Source organism: Mustela putorius, unplaced genomic scaffold (assembly GCF_011764305.1).
Source record: "Mustela putorius furo isolate JIRA1106 unplaced genomic scaffold, ASM1176430v1.1 tig00000640_pilon_pilon_pilon, whole genome shotgun sequence".
Classification (NCBI taxonomy): Eukaryota; Metazoa; Chordata; class Mammalia; order Carnivora; family Mustelidae; genus Mustela; species Mustela putorius.
Window position 1 is genome coordinate 4,195,100 of NW_025421432.1, and position 27,588 is coordinate 4,222,687.

General features: G+C 32.7%; 1 protein-coding gene across 3 annotated transcripts in view; it reads left to right on the forward strand.

The window, feature by feature from the left end:
• The window catches only part of LRRIQ1 (leucine rich repeats and IQ motif containing 1), a 214,199-nt gene that overhangs the window by 24,579 nt on the left and 162,032 nt on the right, over nucleotides 1-27,588 (forward strand). For all 3 annotated transcript variants that reach the window (XM_045082964.1, XM_045082966.1, XM_045082965.1), the window contains exons 9-12: nucleotides 6,092-6,244; nucleotides 8,217-8,367; nucleotides 24,441-24,634; nucleotides 25,370-25,497. In XM_045082964.1, coding sequence (XP_044938899.1) covers nucleotides 6,092-6,244; nucleotides 8,217-8,367; nucleotides 24,441-24,634; nucleotides 25,370-25,497 — 626 coding nt within the window. The remainder of the gene's footprint in view (nucleotides 1-6,091; nucleotides 6,245-8,216; nucleotides 8,368-24,440; nucleotides 24,635-25,369; nucleotides 25,498-27,588) is intronic.

Genomic DNA, 27,588 nt, shown 5'->3' on the forward strand with positions numbered 1-27,588 from the left:
GTGTGGCCCCGAGATCCTGACCCCAGCTAAAGGCAGAGGCTTAACCCACTTGAGCCACCCAAGTGCCCCAACAAAATATTTTTTAAAAAAATCAGAAACTAACAAATGTGTGGAAAACCAGGAAAGAATATTTCAAATAGTACAACACTAGAAAGGACTTAGGATTAAAATAATGTATCTGACTAGGGCCTGAAACCAAAATGTATTCAATAAAATGTATTTAGTTTTTTGATATAGAGAGATGCCTAGGAAAGGAAAGACTCAAGTTAATATATATATGAATTTTTTATTTATTCACTCAGCAAATATTTATCTGTCCAATATGAAGGATCAATATTTATTGTTGGGACAGAAAGAAACCCCAGTCATTGACATTATGGAGGTGACTCTGGTATACAAAAAGGCTTTAAACAAACAAACAAACAAAATACCAATTACATTACTATAGATTTTGGTAATTGCTGTAAATAAGATTTCATGGTTTTCTTTAGAAGGATAATAAGATAGTGGACGTTAAAGAGATCTCTGGGATGTGAAAAAGCGGTATGAGGAACAAGAACTACTTTGAAGTTCCTCTGTTTCCTAGGCAATGTATTTTCATATCCATCAGATCTATAGAGCTACATATAGAATCTCTCATTAGGTCTTCTATTAATTATTTTCTTTGGCTATGTTATCTCTGAAATCATTCTTTTTTCTACTTTCCCTAAGATGTTGGTGTAGGCTTTGTGAATTGGTGACATTAACTACTAACTTTTATTTTGGATAATTTTCCTATATGTATCTGTTTGAGCCAGGCATAAGTGACAGCTTCATGTTCACCGTGTGCTTGTTTCTAGAGTAAACTGAAGTTAGGAAAATAGCAGTGCTCTTTTTCACTGTGGGTCTCTGCTCTGTTCAATGAGAAGAATGCTGAGGAAGTTAAGATGTGTGAACCTGTCCCCTTGGTGTTTCTTCTCCTATCCATTCTGTTCCTTTTGTGAAACTCTTGTCAATATACATAAAGTAAGGATTACTCCTTTTGCATCTTAGGGTAGGTCCCCACAAACTGGAATGTGTATACAGATCTCCAGGGAATTTGTTAAAATGCTAATTTTGATTCATTGGGTCTGGTGATCAGTATCAATGTTCTCCACTTTTTAAAGTTTTTTTTTTTTTTTAAGATTTATTTATTTATTTGACAGAGAGAAATCACAAGTAGTCGGAGAGTCAGGCAGAGAGAGAGAGAGAGGGAAGCAGGCTCCCTGCTGAGCAGAGAGCCCGATGCGGGACTCGATCCCAGGACCCTGAGATCATGACCTGAGCCGAAGGCAGCGGCTTAACCCACTGAGCCACCCAGGCACCCTGTTCTCCACTTTTTTAAAAAAAGATTTTATTTATTTGAGAAAGAGAGCGACAGGGGGAGAGGGAGAAGCAGACTCCCCACTGAGCACGGAACCCCCTGGGGGGCTCGATGTGGGGCTCCATCCCAGGACCCTGAAATCATGACTTAAGCCAAAGGCAGAGGCTTAACTGACTGAGCCACCCAGGTACCTGGGTACTTGCAGTGCTCCTGGATGATTCTGTTGGTGCTGGCCCATGGATTAATATGATTAGAAATGTTGTAAAAGGCACTGTAATCCTCTGACTACTGCTCAAGCAATTATTTTGAACATTTCATTTTTCTTTGAGGCATCAAGTGTACAGTATAAAGTGGAAAAGTATTTATGTATATGTCTGTAAATACAGAAGTGTTATAAAATGCCATTTTGTAATGACCCTGGGAGATGGGTTTATACTGGTGTCTTTATTCACTACTGTTCCTGATCCATAAATCTCTTACTTTGATTTGCTAAGGCTTCACATCTTTATCCATACCTTGATCACCCATTGCCATCTTTGGAAGGTCCTTCTAGAGAAGACTTTTAGAAAAGTTTACTCTTCTAGAATTTCACCCAGTGATGAATTTATTTTGCTTATATTAATTTCTCACTTTCAGCTTTCAGCACATGAAATTCAGACTCTTGTCTATGTTTCTTTACAATTTGTTAGACAATAGTGGTTTTCGTTACTTGACTGGGGTGGTTAAGTGGGAAGATGGACAAGGGGATGAATAAATAATCTGACTGAATCTTAATCTTATTACTGCTAGCTTCACAATTTAGGTAGAGTATATTAATTAAAAAGGGAATTAATGTAAACATTATTTGAGTATAATTCAATAAAGTACTAATAAGCCCTCTGTCAAGTAAGATCAATGTCCTGATTTTATTTCTGCCATTTATTGGTTGTGTCACGTTGGGCAAGGTGCTTGACCTTTTTGAGCCTCTGTTTTGTCTTCTATAAACTGGGAAAAGCAATATCTATTGGATAGGATTGTTGAATTTTAAAATAACATAATATGGGGATGCCTGGGTGGCTCAGTGGGTTAAGCCACTGCCTTCGGCTCAGGTCAAGATCCCAGTGTCTTGGGATCAAGTCCCGCATCGGGCTCCTTGCTCAGAGGGGAGCCTGCTTCTCTCTCTGCTTCTGCCTGGTGCTCTGCCTGCTTGTGCTCTCTCTCTCTCTCTCTCTCTGACAAATAAATAAATAAAATCTTTAAAAAATAAATAAATAAAATAACGTATACGAAGAATATAGTCTAGGGCTCCTAGTATATGTAATAGTCATTATCAAACTTGGATCTCAAGCAGAGATTATACACAACTAATATACATATTGTTTTCTAGTTTTAGTGTTCTAATTTATTTTTCTTTTATTTTTGGTGTCTAGCTACTAATGATTACTTGATTTAAGTAATCATAAAGAGAGGGTGCTGAATTTAAGGGATATTTTTATATGGCTATTTATAGCATGACATGAAGAATAACATTTTAGCTGTTACTAGCTTTTAGATCTGAATGTCTCACATTTTATACAAGGCAAATTCTAATAAACTGGTGTTGTATTGGTACATGAGCTACTAGAAGTTAGATTCTGCTTCATTTAATCCGGTTATCATACCTCAGATTTAGTCTCTTGCAGCTGATTTTTTAAATGTTATTTCTTTAGATTGAAGCGATTTAAAATTTTATCTCTGAACAGATGTTCTGCAAAAAGAAAAACCAAGAGTTATTGCTTTCACTATTTTTGTATTATAGTCTACCATAAATGACTGGCACTCCTTGCATCGAACTCAAGAATAATTGAAAGTGAAATCTCTAAAATTAAATAGCTATTTTTGGTCATTTTATGGACCACGATCTGTTAAGGATTTAAGGAAATATGGGTGATTAAGTAATAAATTGATTTATTATCTTTTATTAAGATAAAATGAATGAGTCATAAGTTCTGTAGGTAGAATAGTTTAAGTTATGAGAACCTGAAAATACTAGTTTTTGAAATATCTTTATATTACCCTTTATTAAGGAAAGAAACTATGAATGCTGTATTTTAGTTTTGCCATAGGGCAGTTTATTATTCATTTATTTCTGAAACATTTAGTGAATATCCACTATGCTCCAGTTGCTCTTTTTCAATAGACCATGCAGTGATGAACACCTGTAAGTACTAATTCTATATTGACCTTACTGTTTGGAGCATAAAGCCATTATTTATATGATTATTGCCATGCATATATCAACAAATAATTAATATAAAAATTTATTTTGATATCTCATATGTTTGGAAAAACCTAAGATAGAATAGATTATTATCGTTGGGGTGCCTGGGTGGCTCAGTGGGTTAAAGCCTCTGCCTTCGGCTCAGGTCATGATCTCAGGGTCCTGGGATGAAGCCCCGCATTGGGCTCTCTGCTCAGCAGGGAGCCTGCTTCCCTTCCTTTCTCTGCCTGCCTCTCTGCCTACTTGTGATCTCTGTCTGTCAAATAAATAAAATCTTTAAAAAAATTACTATATCATAAGGAAATTTTAAAAATCTTCCATAAAAGGGAGGAGGAAATATTATGAAATACCTTATATTCAAAAGTAGATACCATTAATAAGGACTCTGCAACAGTTGTCACTCCTGTAATTAAACTAACTAGAGAAATTACCACCATAAAAACTGGAATCTAACCATTTCCATAGGTGATTTTAAGCAGTGTATGATTATGTCAGGCAGAATAATATAAATAAGAAGGTAGAGAACCATTTGTTACTATAAAATTACAGTTGTGGAGTTTTTGGTTTTTAAATGCTTAGTTCTAAATTGTGTGTTTACTTGTTGGTATACAGCTAGCTTCCCAGTTACAGAATTTGTAAGTTCTCTTTGTGGACAAATAAAATGGGTAATACACAGCAGGGTTGTTCCCCCCCCCCCACAAATGGATGAATATTTTTCTTTCTGAAAAAACCATAAAATATAAATTTGTTTCAAAAGTCATTTTAGACTATGAGTAACTGAGATATTCCTGAAATAATTATGAAATGAGAAACTTATTCACCTGAAGTTTGAAAAATATTGTTTGTAACTTTAGCTATTCAAAGCAAGGAGTGGACTTAATCCCTTCTTTATATCTCCACGAACATATGGTCTTCCCATTCACTTACATAAATACGTAAATTTAAAACTTTTAGTTTAATTTAATGCACAGGAAATGTTCCGAATGAAGAGGGGTTACTGTTCTTAAGACTCTTCTAGCTTTTTCTGAAGCAATAATGCTTTAAATTACAATAGTACATTTTTAAAATTTCTGATTCAGTATGATATATACTAGACTCTTCCTATAAAGCTAATAATGTTAAAGTTGTTTTTTCAGTACATGAGAAACCTGGCCTTAGGATTTTTGATATGACAATATGAAATAATTCTTACTATAAAAAATTTAACATATATAGTTAATTCTATTCATGTACTTAATTATAGTGAAGAACCAACATGCTATACTTATTTCTCTGCCATTTTCTTTATGTGAGAGCTCTTGAGTTTAATAAGAAGAGTGCTTTTCAGAAATACGGAAATATTTCCATTATCTGACATATTCCTGTGCCACTATAAGTGTAGTTCTTGGTATATATACCATAAAGTTGAGTACATTCTTTGATACTGAATTTTCTTTAGTTAAAAAGACTAAAACCAAATGACAGAAAAATTCTTTAAGAAAAACCTTTGTGAATTACTGAGTCCACAGTGATATTTCAGTAATAAGAAATTTCATAATATGGTCTTCAAAATGTTTGAAAATACCAGAAAAAATGCCATTCATGCTATGTTACATCAGAGATACTATCTGCTCTGAGTATATTACATTATTCAACAGTAAGGAATGATTCGTGCCAGTAAGGAATGATTCATACCAGTGAACTTGTAATAGAAAGCTATTTTTATTACATGGTTTAATTATTATTGCATGGTGCTATTTATTACAGGTCCTATAATTTCTCAGACTTTCTTTGTTTTTGGAAGGTAGTTGAGTCATTTTAATTGAATCATGGCAGGTTGGACACAGAATCTATCCCCTGACATAGTGTGGCTCCTGTTACTATTTCTACCCAGGTATCCCTAGGATACTGTCAAACACAGTATCCTGTGTTTGATAGTATCAAGCATTTGTTTGGTACAATAAGCATTTGTGTAGTACACATTTGTGTAGTACAATCTTGAAAATAGTGCCAAAATAATTCACACAGAAAGTGAATTTGGTGAAATATCAGCGAATGAGCTAATAGATGATTTTATCATTGCTTCTATGCATATGACTTTTGAACTTGAGTTGGTCATGGATGATTGCATTATTTTGCCTTTCTATGTGAGGAATAAAGGAGAACCAGATAGCTTAATTGAAAGTGAATTGTTAACAAATGCAATTTTGATATATATCATTAGTTTTTTTTTTGATGACTTTTTAAAATAAATATTTATTTATTTGACACAGAGAGAGAGCACTCCACAAGGTAGAGTGGCAGGCAAAGGGAGAGGGAGAAGCAGGCTGCAACCTGAGCAAGGAAACTGATGTGGGACTTGATCCCACAATGCTGGGATCATGAACTGAGTCAAAGGCAGACGCTTAACCAACCGAGCCACCCAGGCATCCCTTAATGAATTTTTAAAAAGGAATTTTGCAGGGCTGATATAGTTTATATTCATTATTGTTAGATGAGGTTATGTAATCCAATTTTCTTGAATTCTCTAGGTTACAACAGTTACATTTCAAGATTTGCCAGGTTGTAGTCTCTCCACACTAGCAGAGTGTCCAAATCTTCAGTTTTTGTCTCTTCGACGCTGTGGATTAATTTCTTTGCACAGCCTGAGTAACTGCAAAAAACTGAAGCACATTGATGCACAGGTATGTCCTCTGTTCTCCTCATTATTTATCCTATAATAAAATCGAAAACAAAATTTGTGAGAACCGTTGAGGAAAGAAGATTAGGAAGTATGGCCTGAAAATCACTTATCTCTATTTGCAGATGATATAGTTACTGTTTTTATTACTTTTTGTTTGATCCTTGACATCTTTAGAACCTAAGTTATCGGTTATTGTTTATATAGTAACTATTTCTTCAAAATTGTCATTGCTGAAATATAAACATAAATCCATTTTCTATTTTATTATAGTAAATTATCACAACAACCATTTTATTTACTCATGGTTCTGTGGGCCAGCCATGAATTGAGGCCAGGCTTGTCTGGGTATTTCTTCTGATTTTTGTCTTGTTGCCTGGGTCATTTATGTAATTTGGAGTGGGGGCTGGAAATGTCCAAAATGCCTTGTCTGGTGTCTTGGGAGGTTAGAATTTCAATTTCTCTTTCTTTTCTTCTCTCTTTCTCTGTGTATCTGTGTTTCTGTCTCTTTCATTTTGGGGCTTTTCTATAGAGTGGCCCAATCGCAAGACTGAGCATTCCAAAAAAGACAAGCTCCAATATGCAGGTGTTTTTCAGGCATCTGCTGGCATTACACTAGCTAATGTTCTATTGGCCAAACCTAAATCTGTATGGGATGGGAGCTGGGTGGATTTGTGAATGTTGGGATGTGAAGTTCATTGGGGCAAAGTAACAGTCTACCACAGTCTACCCTTGATCCTAAGGAGTCACGTCCGTCCCACATTCAAAATACACTCATGTCCAAGAGACCCCTAAATGTCATCAATTTTGTGGCCTCAGACTTAGACTTGAAGCACAAAATTTTCTCATCTATATCAGATCCAGGTGGAAGTGATTTGCCCAGGTAGACCTCTTTCAACTCAGAGATCTGTGAGATACACTGAAAAGTATCTTCTCTTCTCCCCGTCCCCCCTTCCCACACTCACATACAGTGGTGAGATAGGTTTGATTAATTACAATAGCTATTCCATTCAAAATGAAAGAAAACAAGAAGCCCATATGTTCCCCTATTCCATAGCTGAGCACATATCCTCATTTCCTTAATAAGGACTTGGTTCTGCTCAATGAAAATGGTTTTCTATGACCCCTGGTTCTGCCCACTGGGGTTTTGACCTTCTCAAGGCATACTTCTTTTTCCACAAGACGTGCTAGTCACAGCTGAGAAGTTTCCTGAGCCTGTTTCTTTCCCATAGAAGAAGGGGTGTGGGTGGTAGGCTAGAAGCTTCTTTTCATTTGGCATATTCTTCTCACTTCACACAGTGCTTACACCAATGTGATTTTCTTTGAAAACTTTGTGGATTTCTTATGCTTCTTATTAAGTTTCCTCCATTAGACAAAGGCTATGCTTATAAATATATTTGAAAGGGAAGCTGTGGGATTACACTCTTAAGATTCTTAAAAGCCCATTTATTTTTCTTAGGTCTTAAAAAGTAAAATTGTTGTTACATCCTAGACACATGATCTTGACACTGAAACCAACATTATATATTGCAGAGATATGTATGTGTAGTAAAAGTATAAACCTGTACATGAGATACATATCTAACACAATATTGGTGTTCTTTGGAGAGAAAGGGAGCAAAAGGGACTGAGAAGGGGGAAGTAGGGAGATATCAACTTTTTCAATGTTTGGTTTCTTTAACAGTTTTAAAGGAACCATGACCTAGTGTTCATTTTTGTTCGTTTAGATTGCTTGAAATATTTTACTATGATTCTCTGTATTTTCAAAGATTAATAAATATAAAATCAGTTAATTATTTATTAGGTCACTTAATATTTTCATCTAGATAATATAAAATTCTGTATGTTTATCATAAAAGTCAGAGATTCAGTTATTTACTTGGAGATCATATCTCATTCTTCCTCTTTTTGTAAGCTTTAAATGTTCCACTAATAAGCCATTGAACTAAAATTAATTACATTTTTCTTTGTTTTAGGAAAATCATATTGAGACTATCAATTGTGAAAATTTGGACAATCTCTGTGTTGTTCTTCTTAATAAAAATCAACTGACTTCTTTTCATGGTTTGGATGGCTGCACTAATATCCAGAATCTTGAACTCTCCCATAATAAAATCACTCGAATTGGTAAGAACAAGGGAATTTGAATTTATTGACATTTATTTCTCATGATTACATATTGTTTCATTTATTACTTTTCAAGAATAGGCCACCATAAAATCTTAAAAAAAAAAAAAGAATAGGCCACCATTACTAATTTTTTTCATTTTATTTATGCCACACTTAATCTTTTATCCAAATAATAAGACTATTTTTAATATATAAGGGAAATATGCTCCCACCAGTGGCAAATGGCTAGTTATCAGTGGCTCCTTAAATTAGTATATTCACTTACATATTCCTTTATTTATTTATTTGACAGATCACAAGTAGGCAGAGAGGCAGGCAGAGAAAGAGAGGGGAGGAGTAGGCTCCCTGCGGAGCAGAGAACCCAATGGGGGGGCTCAATCCTAGGACCCTGGGATCATGACCTGAGCCGAAGGCAGAGGCTTTAATCCACTGAGCCACCCAGGCGCCCCTTCCTTTTTTTCTAACTAGTGGTGATCTGAGCTCTACTGGAGAATATGATACCCTGGATCAGTACCATCCTATTTTTATGGATTCTATGCTTTCTGCACTTAGCAACTGCCATAACTGTTCCCTAAAAATCCCTGTCATTACTCCCTTCCTTGCTTTCCACACCACTTGTCCTAACCTTGCCTTTTTTTAGGTAAGACAACCATCACATGAAAGAAATCCATCGGTTTGAATCTCCCTAATCTTTTTCATCTCTCCAGCTGTATATCTGTATCCCTATTTATCTATTTGTTTCCACCCTCATACTTTATAGTCCATACGGTTCAGCAATGAGAATGCCTTCTTAAGGCCAGTCCTTCTATTGTTTATAAATATAATTGTCAGTGTCCTCTGATACTGTATCTTTCATCATCTGTCATTTGTCAAACAGTTCCTTTTGCCACTTATTTCTACCATTGCCTCATCTCTCTTACCCTTCACGTCAAATTTTGTGAAAGTATTCTGTTCATGCTTTCACTTTTTTCTACCCAACTTCCCTCTTCTTTCTACTGAAAGGAAGAACTTAATTCTATACTGTTAGCAGTGTGATAATTCTGAAATAAAAATATCATTGTATTTTTTACTACCTGCCTTAAAATTCTGTTTTATTTATTTATTTATTTATTTATTTTAATTTAAACTTGTGAGATTCTGAAGGGAATTGATAGGGGCTTAAATAATGGTTAATGAATAATGAAGGATTGCTAAAAAGTCAGAAACTAGATAAACATTTTTTATGGTACAATACTAATAACTTAAATTTTGGACACCTAAAAGGTACTATCTTTTCCACCTCCTCATCCTAAAATCATTAGGAAATACTGTCTGGACTGAAATTTCAGGGACTGGGATGGGAGTAGATGGGGTAGCAGGAATAAGTTCACTTTTCTCATTTGATTTAATTTTATGTTTGATGTATAAAACAAATACATGTTTTTTAATTTTTTTAAAGATTTTATTTATTTATTTGCCAGAGATAGAGGGAGAGAGAGTGAGCGAGCACAGGCAGACAGAGAGGCAGGCAGAGGCAGAGGGAGAAGAAGGCTCCCCGCCGAGCAAGGAGCCCGATGTGGGACTCGATCCCAGGACCCCAGGATCATGACCTGAGCTGAAGGCAGCCGTTTAACCAACTGAGCTACCTAGGTGTCCCCAAATATATGTTTTAAAGCCAAACTACATTTAAAAAGGCATACTCAAAGAGATTGATCTTTTATCCCTGTCCTTTTTACTCTGTTCTCCAATATATTTTTATGTATAGATGTTTTTGTACATAAGCACATATAACATCTGTATGCATTTAATATGTGTATGTATGTAATTTAAATATGCATATATACACATATATATCCAAGAGATATATGTGTATATATTAATCCTAATTCTAGGATTAAAATATAGAATATTTTAAGTACTGTTCTTTATCTTGCTTTCACTTACCAATGTGTTACAGAGTTCAGAGCATTCTTTTTCCATGGTTTCATAGTCTTCAATTTTGTAGATTGATTAGGTTTTATTCCATTGGTTTCTGTTTGATTGACACTGATGGTTTCCAGTCTTCCACATTTGCCATAATAACTAATCTGATACTTATATCATTTTATACTTTACCAGTTATATCTTGATAAATTTTCTGCGATGTATATTGCTGGTGCAAAGGACATCTGTAATTTAGGAAAATAGTGCCATCCACACTTTATGGGTTATACAATTTTGCACTCCTACCACTAATACACATTAATATCAGTTCCTTCCACCTTTCTTCTATTATTTTATTCCTTCTATTTCTGAGTTAAATAATTAATTCTTTTTTATTTTTATTCTTTTCACTCTTGTTAACATAAATACTTCAGTCTATAATCTTTTCTGTGAGCACTGCTTGGTCTGTAACTTCTCTGTTTTAATCAGTTCTACAATTTTATGACATATTTTGCCTTTTAGCTAAGATTTAAAATTTCTATATGGTAAAACCATTTTGTGTTGTTGCTGTTATTCTATTTAGTTTTATTGCCTTATATATAGTGAGAGAACTATCTTTGTTCCATTTTGGAACTTAGTTTGATTTTCTAATATGTGGTCAATTTTCAGGAATGTTTCATGTGCACGTGAAAAGAGGTCATTGTGTTTCTAATTGGAATATAGAGTTTATATTTTATCTTTATTATCTAGCTTGCTGATCATTTGTTTTAGATCTTCTATATCTACTTGACCCACTATAGTCTGAGTTGAGCTAGTGTAAATATATTTATTATTAATTAGCGTATTTCTTTTTGTATATCCTTTGGTTTCCATTTTTTGAGTGTTACTCCATGCTGTTTTGTAGATATTCCTAACTGTGTTATCTTTATTATGAATTTTAGTCTTGATATTTATGTTTCCTTCTTTGTCTCTTTAATGTTTTGAGACTAAATTCTACCTTACCTGACATTTTCTTTTTATTTGTATTTGTCTACTTGGTCATTAAAAAACCCCACAAAACTTTAGAGACACTTTGTTTTGGGCGTGTACTTATACACAGCATAGATTTGGGTTTTATTTTTTGCTCCAGTTTTAAACGTTTTTGTTAGAGCATGGCCATTTACACTTGAAATTCAACTTACATCCTTAGTGTTAGTACTGTTATTCCACTTGGGATGATGCTCCGTTTCTGGAAGGAGGCCTTGTTGATAATACATGGGTTCTTCCACCACTGGAGCATCCCCTTTCTTACACATCTGGCCAGTTTCCATAGTATTCCCTCTGTAGCAGTGTAGATTTAGCCTGGATTGTGTTGGTTACAGATACTTACTACCCCACTTAGAAAAAATTCAGTTTGTAATTTCTTCATCTCCCATTTACACTGGAAAGATAGATTGGGATATTTTTATTTACTTGTTTTTTATGAATTTCTAGAGGATGTATGGAGAAAGTTGGATCAAGGCAGTCACCGTCATCTCTGATTTTTTTTTTTTTTTTGATATGGGAAAAAATACAGTTGTTTTCACAAAGCAAACCTTTACAGACATTTCAAGGCACACTTTTGAAAATAAAATGTATAATACTCCTCCATGTGTTTATTTGCCAGTGTGTCTGTGCTGCTTGCTTTGGGTCTACTCATATTTTCTCCTCTATGGAAATAGTGATACTTCTGATACAATTTTTTAATTTTAAAATTTCAGTTTAAAAGACAGAAATAATTTTGTTGTTGTTGGAATGAAGACAAGTGCATTGATAATGTATGTTGCTATATTGGCACACACTGAAGCAAGCTTAAAAAAAAGAAAAAGGCTGTTTGTGAGAAGAAATGCTTTGACTCCCATTCACTTCATTTTCATTGCCAGCAGGGCTGTATGGGATTTCTTGTAACCAGTGGATTTCCTGGGATAGGATATCTGCAAGATTTATGTGGAAACTGCCATAGTATTAATTGATGTACTTGAGATATCTTTGTGTAGTACAGAGCAAACAAGGTAAAAGACATCTTTGCTGTCTGTTGGGTACAATGAAAACACTGTATTTATTGAGTGTGAGAAGAGTATACATGAAAAAGTAGATTTTCTGAGGACTGTTTGGAGTCTGTTTTTCATCTTCAGGAACTGCTTACAGAGATTCTGGTTGAGCTAAGGGAAAAGCATAGATTTTGTCTTTCAATGATGTATTGATGCTAAGAACTCTTATGAAGGGACACAAAGATAGATTTGTGTTTATAAGTTAATAGGTTACTATTCCATGCTATAATATTTCTTAAGGAGGTGAAATAAAATTGGAAGCAACACCATGTATTCTGCATTTGTAGTTTCAAGTTTAATTTGTTCCTAATTCTTATTAGGCTGTAATTATTGCAGTACTTAATATGTAAGATTAATTTTAATTACTCTTTTTATTAGAAAGATATTAATGAATTGTGTATTAATGAATACACATTTTTATTTGAATTTCATTGCATTTAAGTGAATGAGAATAGGAACTGTCAGTTTGTTTAAGGCAATTCATTTGAAATTATTTATGCTAAATGTTTTCTGTTCTAATGAAACTGCCTAATTACAGAAATAGAAATGCAATGTAAAATATACTTTTTTAAAAGTAATGACTTAAAATATAATTCTATAAATTGAAATTTATGTAAAGTTAATTATGTATCTTTAATTTAACAAAAATTAAGTATGTTTGATTTAATGTTCAAGCGTATTGTGTGCTCTGGCTAATTTAAAGACTACCGTATAACATTTTAATATTATTTTCTATAATTGGTTCTAATTGCATAGCATGTTTTTGATTATAGAATATTTTTATTTGATCTGGAGTTATTACATATTTTGAATGTCAAAATATTTGCTTAATTTTAATTTATTAAGCTCACTTTAGTTGATGATCTATTTTAATAAGACAACAGATTTCTTCATACTTTTTATTAATCTAAAATGTTTTATTTATTTTTTTCCTCTGGAATGTTTTTTTTCCTGTACTGTCTTTTGTAACTCAATTTAATTTGGGTGATTTGCAGTTTAAATTTCAAGATTATGGTATCATTATGATATTTCATGCTTTTTTTTGCCTGAAATTTCCTATAAGTAAATTTCAGGTAAAATTGGTAAGACATTTTGTTTTCCAAAATAATATGGAAAAACATACCTTGAATGGATGTTGAATATCTGTGAGAAGTTTTTCATATTTTGAGATAGTATTTTTTGACTTAGTTTTTTAACAAATAGCCAAAACAAATGAAAAATAGGTGATTTATAACTTATAATCTAGTTTTTTTGTTTTTTTTTTCCTGTTTTTATGTTGGATTTTATCGACTTTCTAAGAGAAACATGAAAGTGAATTAATTTGAAAAAATTCATGCCATATGATGAAATTGTTTTATGAATCTTATTTATAGAAAAAATACAACTTAACATGATAAATATAGTAATAGATTACTTTTTTAACCACCATATATTTATGTGCTTTATACATTTAATTCATTTTCTTTTCATATAACTGCAATGAGTTAGTTACTATTAAATGCTTCTCCCACACCCCAGGTAATAATTGAGGCACAGAGAAGTTAAATAAATTATCTAAGATCATATAGTTAGTAAATGATAGAGTCAGGATTTGAAACTCAAGTCTATTCCTAGTATCTTATTTTTTAATTGCCTCATTCTACTGCCTCTGCAATAAATATGCATTTAACATTTAAGATTATTACTATTTTATTAGAGCATATTAAAACTCTTTATGCTGAAATAAGTAAAAATTTTAAGGTTTATTGATTAATAAATTTGATAATGAACAAATTTATTGAGTACCTACTATGTATAAGCACTTTTCCAATCACTAGAACACAGTACTAGAATATTGCTGAGGATGCAGCAATAAACAAATGAGTATCCTGACTTTCACCAAGATTATCTAATGATATTTATATAAAGAAAAGAGAATCAGAATAAATTGCTATATTTCATTTATTGACTATTGAGTAAAAACAAAAATCAGTATGATTAATGTGTAAGAACAAATAATTATTATTTTTTTAAAAGATTTATTTATTTATTTATTTGACAGACAGAGATTACTAGTAGGCAAAAGAGATAGGCAGAGAGAGAGGAGGAAGCAGGCTCCCCGTCGAGCAGAGAGGCTTTAACCCACTGAGCCACCCAGGTGCCCCAAGAACAAATAATTATTTTTTATCTTCTCATTCATGAAGCTTCTATCTCTGCTACGTGAAGAAAACTTTTATCTGGAAAAACATGTTTCTTTAATGCCAGCAATTAATTTGTTAATTTATAAATTTCAGGTGATACATTCCTAGAAACTATTATAAATAGGTAGAAGGATTAGGAGACTTTTTTCCCTCGATGCTTTATTTTCAGATAATACCATTTTCTGGAAAAGTGACACTAATAAATGTATGAAAGATACTGAAATAATGCAACTTTTCCACATAAGGTTAATTACTGTTTTGACTCATAGGGGAAATCTTCTTGGATTAATTCTTGTTACCCAATGTTGTCTTTGGAACAGTAGAAAAAAAATAATGAAGTAAAATAAAATAAAGCTCTGGATATTTTCTTGTAGCAATGCTTTTCACGGCTGTATACTTAGTGAATTTCTTGTATTCCACTAGATGGTGCTAGCTTACTCTTCAGTTTTGAAATGCAACAATGCCCAGTACAAAGCTGAAAGGGATTTTACAGATCTGCCAATTTAGGCTTCTTAAGTTTACAGATGAAAAAACAGACTCACATAATTTTCCTACCAGAAAGGTGGGGCTAGAATCCAAGTTTTCTGATTCCTGTTTCGCCATTCCTGTTTCCACACGACATGTATGATTCTGAGGAACTTTTGCATTGAAATTAAAAATCTTAAGAGCAGCTTAGCATATTTGTATGTAACTGTCAAACATAGCAATCATTGAGTAGCTAAAGGAGGTAGACCTTTCCCAAACACTTATTTAGTGAAAACCTCCAGCCTAATTTAACATTTTTAGTTTTGCTGTTCCTTTCAGGAGAGGTTTTCCCCCCACTGTGACAGGAATGTTTTATTAGACCATTGGCTCATTTCTGTGGGAGGAATTCTTTGAAATAGATATTTGTAGCAAGTATAGCCAAATGCTAATTTTGCCATGGGCAAGGGCCCTTTGAGGGATAAACACACTTGGCTTCAGTTCTATTTTGTGGGATGTAGGAAACTTTTAAAGAGTTAATAAAGAATATATTGAAGCAGTGGGCTCAATATTTAAGTGATACCTTATATTTGTTATATTTACATAATTTGCAAGAAGCTCTTGAATATTTTTGTGGCTACTGTTTTGTTTTGTTTGGGATGGGGAATGGACAAAATAGAAATGTTGACTGGGAGAGAATCATTTTCTTTGAGATGTTGAGAAAGTAATGGTATTCTAAGGTAAGGCTTGCTCTAAGTCTATTTTGCTCGGTTATTTTTCCTTCATTTGATAGCAAAGAACTTGTAAGATTAAAGGAGGAAAGGGCAATTTATTCTAACTTCCTTCCCATCTAGATTCCCCCTTTTGAGCCAAATGCATTGACTGGATCAAATTACTGTTTAATCAATTGTATATAGACTTTTTTGAAAGTGTGTATTAATATCCTATTTCTTCTTCAAAGTTTAGCTCAAATATTTGTCTTTGAAGTCTTATTTGATCACAACAGTTATTAACTACTTTTCATTGAGGATAATTGTTAGGAAACAATTTTTAGTAGCCAATATGTGAAAGTGTTGTACAAGCTGCGTTCAAATACTATTTTTAATCCTCCCAATCACCCTCACTCCAAATAAAGGACCAAAGACTCAGAGAAGTTAGGTAATGTGTTTATATTCATACAGCTAGTTTTGGAATAGACCTGAAATTCATGGATTGTCTGCCTTAGAGCCTTCGTGTTTTTATTATACCATACTGCCTGTAATCAACATGTGCCACTGACCATGTTATTAGCATAGTGGTAGAAAAAAGCTATATACATGACTCCCAAGATGATTGTAGGTTGTAGATCTTTATTCTTAGAGCCCATTTTTTTTTTGCTTATATATTTTTGAGGCCATGCTATTTGTTTTATATAAATTTAAAATTGTTATATATTTCTTTTGAATTGACCTATTTTATCACTTTTAAATGTCCCTTTTCATCTGTAGTAAAGCTTTTTGCCTTAGTCTTCTGTGTCTGATATTACCCTAACCAGGTTTCCTTTGGACTCAGGATCCTTTTATGCTCCTAAAAATTATTGAGTACCTGCCTCAAACACCTTTCATTTATGCTGTCAGTATTTACTGTATAGAAAAAAAAATGAGAAAAAATTTGTTCTTACTTAGTAATTCAGAGCTTATGATAACAAAGTTTTTCCATTAGTAGTAGTTTTATAAATAATAAACGTAGTTTTTACCTAAAAGATATAGTGAGAAGAGGGTTATTGTTACACGTATTTGCAAATCTCTTTAATGTCTAGCTTAACGCAAGACAGCTGGATTTTCGTATTTCCTTCTGCATTCAATTTGCTACAATATCACACCTCATGTAGCCTCTGGAAAACACCACTATAAGCTCTTAAGCAAATGAGAGTGAAAAGGCAAATAACATCTTAGAATTATTATGAAATAGTTTTGACTCCATGGAACCTTTAAAAGTGTCTGTATGAGATTGGTCTCTAGACCACACTTTGAGAATCACTACTTTAGTGTATACGTATCTTTTTTTTTTTTTTTTTTTAAGAATTTATTCATTTACTTGACAGAGACACAGCAAGAGAGGGAGAGGGAACACAGGCCGGGGGAGTGGGAGAGGAAGAAGCAGGCATCCCGCCAAGTAGGGAGCCTGATATGGGACTCGGTCCCAGGACCCCGAGATCATGACCCCAGCCGAAGGCAGACACTTAATGACTGAGCCACCCAGACGCCCGTAACATATCTTTTTCTATCCTTTTACTTACAGTATTTCTATATGTTCTATTTTTGGCTTCTTTATGTAATGTGAAAATGTGTTGCTTTTGTTATTGTTTTATCTGGGTTGCCTGACAAATTTTAGCTTCGTTTCTAGCCTTTGATCTCTAATAATGAATTAAGTTTAATTAAGTGCAATTATTAATATATTTCAGTTTGAATCTATTATGTTACTATTTGATTCTATTTGTTTTGCCTGTTTTATTTTTTCTCTTTTCTTGCCTCTTTTTGGTTTAGTTGAGGTTTTAAATTATTTCCTTTTTCCTTTCTATTACCAGTTACATATTATTTTACTATTCTTTTTGTTTACTATAAATATGGCATGCCTTCCTGATTTACTAAATATAAATTTATTTAGTATTTTTTGAAAGTAGTTTAGGGTCCTAGAAACTTTATTTACTCACTCCCAAATTAATATGCTATTATTGTCATGCATTTTATTGTATGTGTGTGTATTTGGAATGGCTTAAGATAGTATTATTTTATAATATCATATCATAAAGATTCACCCACTTTTTAAGCCCCCCCTCTTTTGGTGTGTTTGTGTTTGGAAATATTTCTCTTTTTTGAGATGAAATCGATACATTATATTTCTTTCAGGGGTACATCATTTGATTTTTGTATATATACACTACGGGTGATCACCATAGTACATCTAGTTATCATCTGCCATTATACAATTGACCCCCATTACCCAATTTGTCCTCCTACCCCCTTTCTCTCTGATAATCTTCCATCTGTTCTCTGCATATATGGGTTTTGTTTTGGTTTGTTTCTTTGGTTTTTCTAAACTCCACATAAGAGAGATAATATAACATTTGTCTTTTTTTTTTTCCCCAAGATTTTATTTATTTATTTGACAGAGACACAGCGAGAGAGGGCACACAAGCAGGGGGAGTGGGAGAGAGAGAAGCAGGCTTTCCACCAAGCAGGGAACCCAACGCGGAGCTGGATCCCAGGACTCTGGGATCATGACCTGAGCCTAAGGCAGACGCTTAATGACTGAGCCACCCAGTGCCCCTAACATTCGTTTTTTTCTAACTTACTCCACTTAGCATAATGCCCTTGAGATCCATCCATGTTCGCACACATGGCAAGGTTTCATTCTTTTCTTTTATGGCTGAATAATATTCCATTGTACATCTAATTACCACAGTTGTTTTATCCATTCCCGCATCAGTGGTCATTTATGTTGTATACATATTTTCACTGTTGCAAATAATGCTGTAACAAATAAACATGGGGATGAATATATATTTTCATGTCAGGAGCATTTTTTTCTTTAACTAAATATCCTAAAGTGGAAATGGTAGGCCATAAGGTAGTTCTATTTTTAATTTTTTGAGGCCCCCCCCCTCTATTTTCCATAATGGCTGCACCAATTACATTCCCACCAACAGTTGTGAGAGGGTTCTCTTCTCTCCATATTCTTGCCAACACTTGTTAATTTCTTGTCTTTTTGAGACTAGGTATTTTAACAAATGTGAAGTGATAGCCCATAGTGATTTTGATTTTCATTTCCCTGATGACTAATGATGTTGAGAATCTTTTCATGTGCCTGTTGGCCATCTGTATGTCTTCTTTGGAAAAAAGTCTATTCAGACCTTCTGCCCAATTTTTAATCAAATGGGATTTTCACTATTGAGTTGAAGTTGTTTATAAATTTTGGATATGAGACCTTTATCAGACATGTGATTTGCAAATATTTTATCCCATTCAGTAGGTTGCCTTTTCAATTTGTTCATGGTTTCCTTTGCTGCAGTAGCTTTTATCTTGTTTATTTTGCTTTTGTTGCTTTTTCTTTTGGTGTTAGATTTTTAGAAAATCATCCAAAGACCCATGTCAAGGAGTTTACCACCTATGTTTTCTTCTCTGAGCTTTATGGTTTCAGGTCTTATGTTCAAGTCTTCAATTCATTTTGAGTTGATTTTTGTGTATGTCGTAAGACAGTGGTCAAGCTTCATTTTTTGCACGTGGCTGTCTATTTTCCCAATATTAATTATTGAAGAGACTGTTCTTTCCCCCATTTTATATTCTTGGCCTCTTTGTCATAAACTAATTGACAATAAACTAATTTGTTTATTTCTGGGGTCTTTAGTCTGTTTTCCTGACCTATGTGTCTGTTTTTATGCCAGTACCATATTGTTTTGATTACTATACCTTTGGTGTATAGTTTGAAATCAGGGAGTGTGATACCTCCAATTTTGTTTTTTTCTTGAAATTGCATTGACTATTCAGGGTCTTTTGTGGTTCCATATAAATATTACAATTATTTGTCCTATTTCTGTGAAAAATGCCATTGGGATTTTGAAAGGGATTGCATTGGACCTGTGGATTGCTCTGGATATGGACATTCTAATGATATTAATTTTTTAATTCATGAGTACAGAATGCCTTTCCAATTATTTGTCTTCATAAATTCCTTTCATTAGTGTCTTATAGTTTTCAATATATAGATCTTTCACCTCCTTGATTAAATTTATTCTTTGGAATTTTATTTTATTTTTTGATGCAGTTATAAATGGGATTTAAAAAAAATTTCTTGCATAGTTGCTGTCTTTTCAGATTGTTTTCTGCCATTTAAAAGAACTCTACTGTAATATTGTTTTGTAATTTTTTCAGTTCACCATAAATTGTTAACATTTTTACATGTTATAATTTAAAAAATAGTAGTTGAGTAGATAAACTAAGAGATATTTGAGGAGAGATTCTGTCTATATTATTTTTCTATTTCCATGTGGACATAAACACAGGGCTGAAACTAATAGAATGGATCTCTGATGAATTTTAAATTACGAGTAAAGCTTGTTTTGCAAAAATAGATTTTGATATTTTTAGTAGAAATGTGGAAAATATAAATATTTTTATATGTGTTTATGTAAGCTACTCTGTCTATTTCAAAAAAATCACAGAAAATTTTGTCATATACCTGTATTAAGAAAATAAAACTGTAAAAAACAGCTCACACCTAAATAGAAATACAAAAATCTTTGAGGAATAACAAATATAAAATGGTAAACAAAAATGTCCTTCTATATATAAGATAAATTTATATGAAAGAACAAAGTAATCAAAATAGGAAATCACTTGAAATAAATGTGGTAACTCTTCAGCCATTGTGCTTACTTTTCCTATATAAATAAGTGTATTTAGGGTAAAGTTTAATTAAAAAAAGTTTAGGTAGTTAACTAAAGTTTAACTAAACAGTAGATAAACTTTAATAGTATCTGTCATTATTACAGTACATATAAAAAGATAAGCTCTAGGCATGTAATTTTTATTAACATTAAATAAACAGCTACCACTTTAGTGCTGCTTTTGAGATGATGCAGACATAACTTTAACCACTACTGAAGTCAAACATCAATTTGAATTTTTAAAAAGTACCATGATTTAGGGGTGCCTGGATGGCTCAGTGGGTTAAAGCCTCTGCCTTCGACTCAGGTCGTGATTCCAGGGTCCTGAGATCGAGTCCCACATTGGGCTATCTGCTCAGCGGGGAGCCTGTTTCCTCTTCTCTGCTGGACTCTCTGTCTACTTATGATCGCTGTCTGTCAAATAAATAAATAAAATCTTAAAAAAGAATGTTTAAAAAAATAGTACCATGATTTATAAAATAAGCACTTGTTGAAATATATACATATATATATATGTAAAATAATCTTATGATGAACAAAAACAAAAATCATCCCTATGTGAATACTGGTTGGGAATACTCCTTTTCAGTCAATTTTTCTACAAACAGTTTACTAAGATGGGACATACTTAAAAACTCAAAAGCATTGTTAAACAATAGAGCACGAGTGCATATGAAACTGTTTTGACTTCAGAATTTTAGACTGGCTTCTCAAGCTAAAGATGATAAAATGATCTCCTTTATACTAACATCTCCACCTTCCAGTTGCTAGTTATATTCTTGCTTAGTAAATTTTTAAAACATGTGCTTTTGATTCATGTATTTCAGACAACATTAACTTTTTAAGAAAATAAAATAAATTAGAATATTTATACTTTTCACAATCTCCTTTTCCTCCCACAATTATTATTCACATCAGGATTTATGACTTTATGTACATATCCTTTAGTGGCATTAGATCTATATGACAATGGGTTAGTACCAGTGCCAGTGCTTTTTACAACTGTTCCTTTCATCCTCTGCTTATCTGGATTACCAGTTCATTAGCTCTTTTCAAATCTTATTTTTCAAAGAAAGATGGATCCTATTATCCCTGAATTCTTTCACATTTGAGAATATCTGTCAGTTGCCTTCATTCTTGAATGAGAAGAAAGCTGTGTGTTCTATTTTTAGGTAACACTTCACTTGGTACTTTGTGACCTTGCTTCACTGCATACGTGGTATTATGTATTGCTATTGCAAGTAAGAGGCTAACTTGATTTTCTGTCCTTAAAACTGAGTTCTATGAAGATACCTGAATAATACTCCTTGTCCTTAGTCAGTAACTTAACCAAGAAACATCTTATAGTCAATAAATCCACATAAAATTGCTTTGGAATATAATGTACCTTTCAAACTACAGATTAAGTTATTTCTTATTTCTGGAAAATTTTGGTTTTCATATATTTGAAAACTTTTTTGTTTTGGCTCTATTTTTCAATCATAGATGATCCATATTTTGGTTGAGTTTGTCTTTCATGTCTATTATTATTTAATTAATTTAATCTATGTCTTTTTATTTTTGGATTTCTTCATATTTTATTCTCAGTGTGATGATCTCTTTTTTTATAGGCAATCCAAGCTGTAGCTCTCTGTTAATATACAATGTTATTTTGAAATTATTTATTAGTACTGTCATGGTGTTATTTTGGTCCATTTGTTTACCTATATCTGTTATTTTAATATCTTTGAATTCTTGTTACATTAAATTTCTTTAAATATCCTTCTATTGCCCAAAGTATTTTCAACGTATTTTCTTCTTTCTCATATTTTCTTTCAAATAGAATCTTTACTGTATTAGTTATATATTGTGAAGCAAAGTACCCTAAAACAGCAATCTAAAATAACAAACACTTTGCGTATTTTCTTTGGATCAGGAATCTTTGGTGGCTTAACTGGGTGGTTATGTCTCAGGATCTCTCAAGAGGTTGCAGTCGAGCTGTCATCCAGGATTAGCTAATATATACTATTGTATGAAATATTCTATTTTTAATAACTTGGAATTGATAATGTATAATATATAATATATATAAGACAGTTGATTCTGTTATTTAAACTTAGTCAACTATCTTATTGGGCAGAACTATTCGCTCCTTGAATAATAACAGATGACAATTTTTTTCTAAGTCATTTGCTTTTTTTCTAAGTCACTTTTTTCTAAGTCACTTGCTATTTTACATTACAGGAAAATACCAGGACATCAATCCTAGAAAAGAACTTAAAAAATGTAAAATTACATCCTAAATTTAAATTTAAGTCCCTCTCTTCTATGGATCTTTCTATGTATTTTCCTAGATAATGTGTAATTTATCATTATAAGAAAATTAACTCTTTAGCATAAAAATGTATTCCTTTTATACAGAATAAGCATCCATAATATTAAGTTCTTTTGACTCAAACTATTAGAAACACTGCAATTTTGAAATATAATTTTTCTTCAATGTATCTCTATGAAATATTGGTACAATACACTCAATTCTATTATCTAAACTTTTAAAATGTGATACAGCAATAAGTTTTCTTGTGAAATCTTGGTAATATTACTTGATTCTTCTTTTTATTTCTCCATTTTCATATAAGCCAACTGTTTGCCCTTTCCTTCTGTAAGTTACAATGTATAATCAAAAGAACAAGCCTTGAGTTAATGCCTTAAATTTCTCCAGGATAAATTCATTACATAAGTTCTGGATATTGTTTTTATACATTAATTATGTTTCTTTCAAGATTATCTTTCAGTTTTTTTCAAATAACCTTTTTTGGCCAAAAAACTCATGTTTATTCCAACATTTAATCGAATAAAATATTTTGGGGCTCAACAAGAAAATCACAATGAAGCTTGATTCTCCAAGGTCAGGCTCAATGACTCCCATATGTACAACACTCACTGAAGACAGTCTGCTTACCAGTACCTACCTTAGAACTTAAACCTTATTTCCAGTTTCTAGAACTGCCTATTTCATGTAATAGTGTGGTACCTAAAGGTATCATATCTAGTCCAATATTCAATCTAAGTAACATTTTCTAGATTTTTAATATCTTTCATGAAATATTTACAGACTTCCTCAGCATTTCTTTCCAGTGCTAATTCCTGATGGCTTACTTGAACAACCTTCTCAGTTTTTTCCCTTATAAGTGCTGAGCTATAGACGAAGATTCCTCTGGTATTTTTTATATAGTATCATATTGGTTTTAACCTTATCTGGGCAATAAGGAGGATACATGTGTCAATCTTGAAATACCTGAAGAATATGTTAATATTTCATTGTTGTTAATATGGTTGCACCTACTTCACTTGGGAATTTAAGATAGCTATCTCGATGGGATGGTAGGAAAATAGCATTCCAACATTATATATTCAACTTTAAGGAAGTAATCAAACTTCAAAGACCCTGAAACTGAATTGGAAACTTTTTTTTTTAAAGAAAACAAGTCCTTCTATTTCTCCCTTGTTCTGTTGCCTTTTGAAAATAAAACATTCAAAAAAAAAAAAAAAGAAAACATTCAGTGCCCACCCAATGTATACTTTGTAGTATTTTGTTCAGTTTTCAATTGGTATATAACTATGTCATTCAAAAATGTATCTTTTAGGTACAAGTTTAAAAAGGAATACTTTTTACACTTACACATTTTTAACAAGAATAGGGGCTAAATCTTTATTTGTAATTAGAAAGATTGGAAAATAGGTACAATTAATTGGGAGGGAGACAAACCATAAGTGACTCTTAATCTCACAAAACAAACTGAGGGTTGTTGGGGGGAGGGGGTTTGGGAGAAGGGGGTGGTATTATGGACATTGGGGAGGGTATGTGTTTTGGTGAGTGCTGTGAAGTGTGTAAACCTGGTGATTCACAGACCTGTACCCCTGGGGATAAAAATATATGTTTATAAAAAATAAAAAATTATATTAAAAAAAAAGAGAGAAAAAAAAAGAAATTGCATCTTAGATTCTAGAAGAATGTTTGACATAAGTGATCTTAGAAAATTTTTATTCCAGGTGGTTTAGAATCTTTGAGGAATCTTCAACAACTAATTGTGGATCACAATCAGTTAATTAGTACAAAAGGTCTTTGTGATACTCCTACCATTATATACCTGGACTGCTCACATAATCATCTAACTAAAGTTGAAGGTATTGAAAACTGTGGATTGCTCCAGGTACTGAAGTTACAGGGAAATTATCTAAGTGAGGTAATTTCTTTGAATTATTGGTGTCTGTGATTAATACAACATTTTTTTTTTTTTTTTTTTTTTTTTTTTTTTTTTTAAGATTTTATTTATTTATTTGACAGAGAGAGATCACAAGTAGGCAGAGAGGCAGGCAGAGAGAGAGAGGAGGAAGCAGGCTCCCTGCTGAGCAGAGATCCTGATGCGGGACTCGATCCCAGGACCCTGAGATCATGACCTGAGCCGAAGGCAGCGGCTTAACCCACTGAGCCACCCAGGCGCCCAACATTTTTCTTTTGATAGAAAAAATTAAAAGGAACTTTAATTTTTCTTTGTTTTTTGTTTATCATCTGTATGTGACTTCCAGTTTACTTAAAACTGTCACATACTTATCTCTGTTAAAAAAAGTTCAACATAGAATATTTTGTAAAATAATTTAACGTAAGTTTTTCACAACAATAAAATAAATCACAATTTTCAGTTCTATTTTCATATGTAAGTGGAGCCAAATGTATCTGTAATGAAATTCTAAATAAAATTTACCACGAAGTAACTTTTATTTAAGAAATTCTAATTATAAAGTTAATTCTTATAAATTTTATTTATCCTAAAATTCTCATAACATTATACTTTGATTTAGATATACAGTTTAACAGACTATACCTTTTGTTAGTTTTAATAGGTTTTATGTTTTTAAATTTTGTTGAATGACAAAAATATTTTACTTAATATAAGCTAATGACCCAAATTTAAATATAGCTTCCATCCTTGGAGAATCATGTTCTACTAAGAGAATTGCACTTGGATGATAACAGCATTTCAACTGTGGAAGCACTTTCTTCCTATTGGCTGCCTTTACTACAGAAACTGACTATCTCTCAAAACAGGTAAAAACAAACTGCATAAGCACTAAATGCATTGAATGACTGAAGTAAATGCTTGATCTTCACAACAAGTAGAAATGTTATTAGATTTTACCAGCAATTCAGTGGAAGTGCATCACAATAAATTAGTACATAAATTAAAAATATATCTTTATAGGATTTGAAAAAGTAGTATATTGGCAAACCCTCAAATTTTAGTAGAATTTTAACTGTCACTTATCCTACTCATTTTGTTACTTCTCAAAGACATACTTGTAGAAATCTCCCAGAGCTACTTTGTTTATATTTGTAAAGAATATAGTCCTTGGAAAATGCAGGAGGTAGTTAATTTAATTCAGAAGGATGTCTCATTCTCTCAAGTGGTATTTATTAAGTCCTGGAAGAACGATTTTTAATCTGCTCTCAACTTGCATGTCTTTGTAACTGTTAAGATTGATTTAAATTCGATTTCCCTAAGGATATAAAGTAACACTTAAAAAAATACCTTAATGTTAAACTGAGATGGGTACCTGACACAGAAGATTCATTTGAAACCACTAAACATCTGGATCTTTGCAGAGAATAACTGTCTAAAACCAAAACAGGAGCACAGTATGTGTATGTCTCCCTCTGCTTAATATTTTATTGAAACCTATTCATTCTAATATGATTAATTTGTTCATCAAAGGCACATGGAGTAGAGGAAAGAAACCACCTTTAACAAGAAATTGCTTTTTTGAGTTCTACAACTCTTATAGAACAAGTGAACAAGTATAACCCGATTTTAATGCATACTTTTTTTTTCCTAAAAGAACCATAAAATTTTCTCACAATCTCTCCACAGTAGTGCTCATCCATTGAGCAGGTATGGGCCAAATGATTTAACTTCCACCTATTAAACTATTCCACTATTTGACAAAGCAAAAACTGCAACTGTATTCAAATATTCCCTCAAGTTATTTCAATGATCTAACATATGAAAGTTGATTTGGTTTTAAAAGGGGTCTTTATTGTAGAGCCAGCTCTATCAGATAACACTGTTTAAATAATTTGGGCATCCACAAACCTATTGGATCTTTTTACAATATTTTCCAGGTAAGAAACACAATTTCAATAGAAATGCTTATCTATGGTTTGGACATATGCAATAAATCACTCAGTAACTGACATACCTCATACATTTTATAGAAGTGGATCTCAAGCCACATTACTGAGCAAAAATAATATTAAAAGAGATTAGAAAATATTCAAATCAATACCATTTTTTTGAGAAATAATGCCTTTAATTTCTTTGGACAATTTAAACTATCAAAGAAATCTTTTAATAGTTAAAATTAGTACTAGTTGATAGACTTTTGCCCTATCAGTCTGATAGGACTTATTTCCCATATCAATCTGATATGACTAAGAATTAGATCAACTAGATCACTAGACATTTCTTTGGGGTACTTAATCTGAATAATCCTTATTTGTAAGTTGACATTTGCTTAACCTTGCAACATTTGGATATTGATGTCATGTTTTCTATTTGGGGGAGCATAGAACTAAGTAATATATGTCCTTAGCATAAAAAAAACTCTTAAGGGTTGCCTGGATGGTGCAGTGGATTCAGCATTCGACTCTTGGTTTCAGCGCAGGTCGTGATCTCAGGGTCTTAAGATCGAGGCCTGCATGGAGCTCCATGCTCAAGGGTGAGTCTGCTTGAGACTCTCTCTCCCTGTGCCCATTCCCCATCCCTGTTTTTTCTCTCTCTCTCCCTCTCAGTTGAATAAATAAATCATTAAAAAATTATTAAAAATGCAAGAATGAAAGAACTTAATCTTTTGAATTTTACTATGTAAAAAAGAAGTCAATTTATTATATAATAATATATGGTATTTTTAATTTTTAAAAATTTTTAAAAATTTTTAATTTTTTAAATAAACATATAATGTATTATTAGCCCCAGGGGTAACAGGTCTCTGAATCGCCAGGTTTACACACTTCACAGAACTCACCATATCACATACTCTCCCCAATGTCCATAATCCCACTACCCTCTCCCCCCCTTCCTCCCAGCAACCCTCAGTTTGTTTTGTGACAGTAAGAGTCTTATGGTTTGTCTCCCTCCTGATC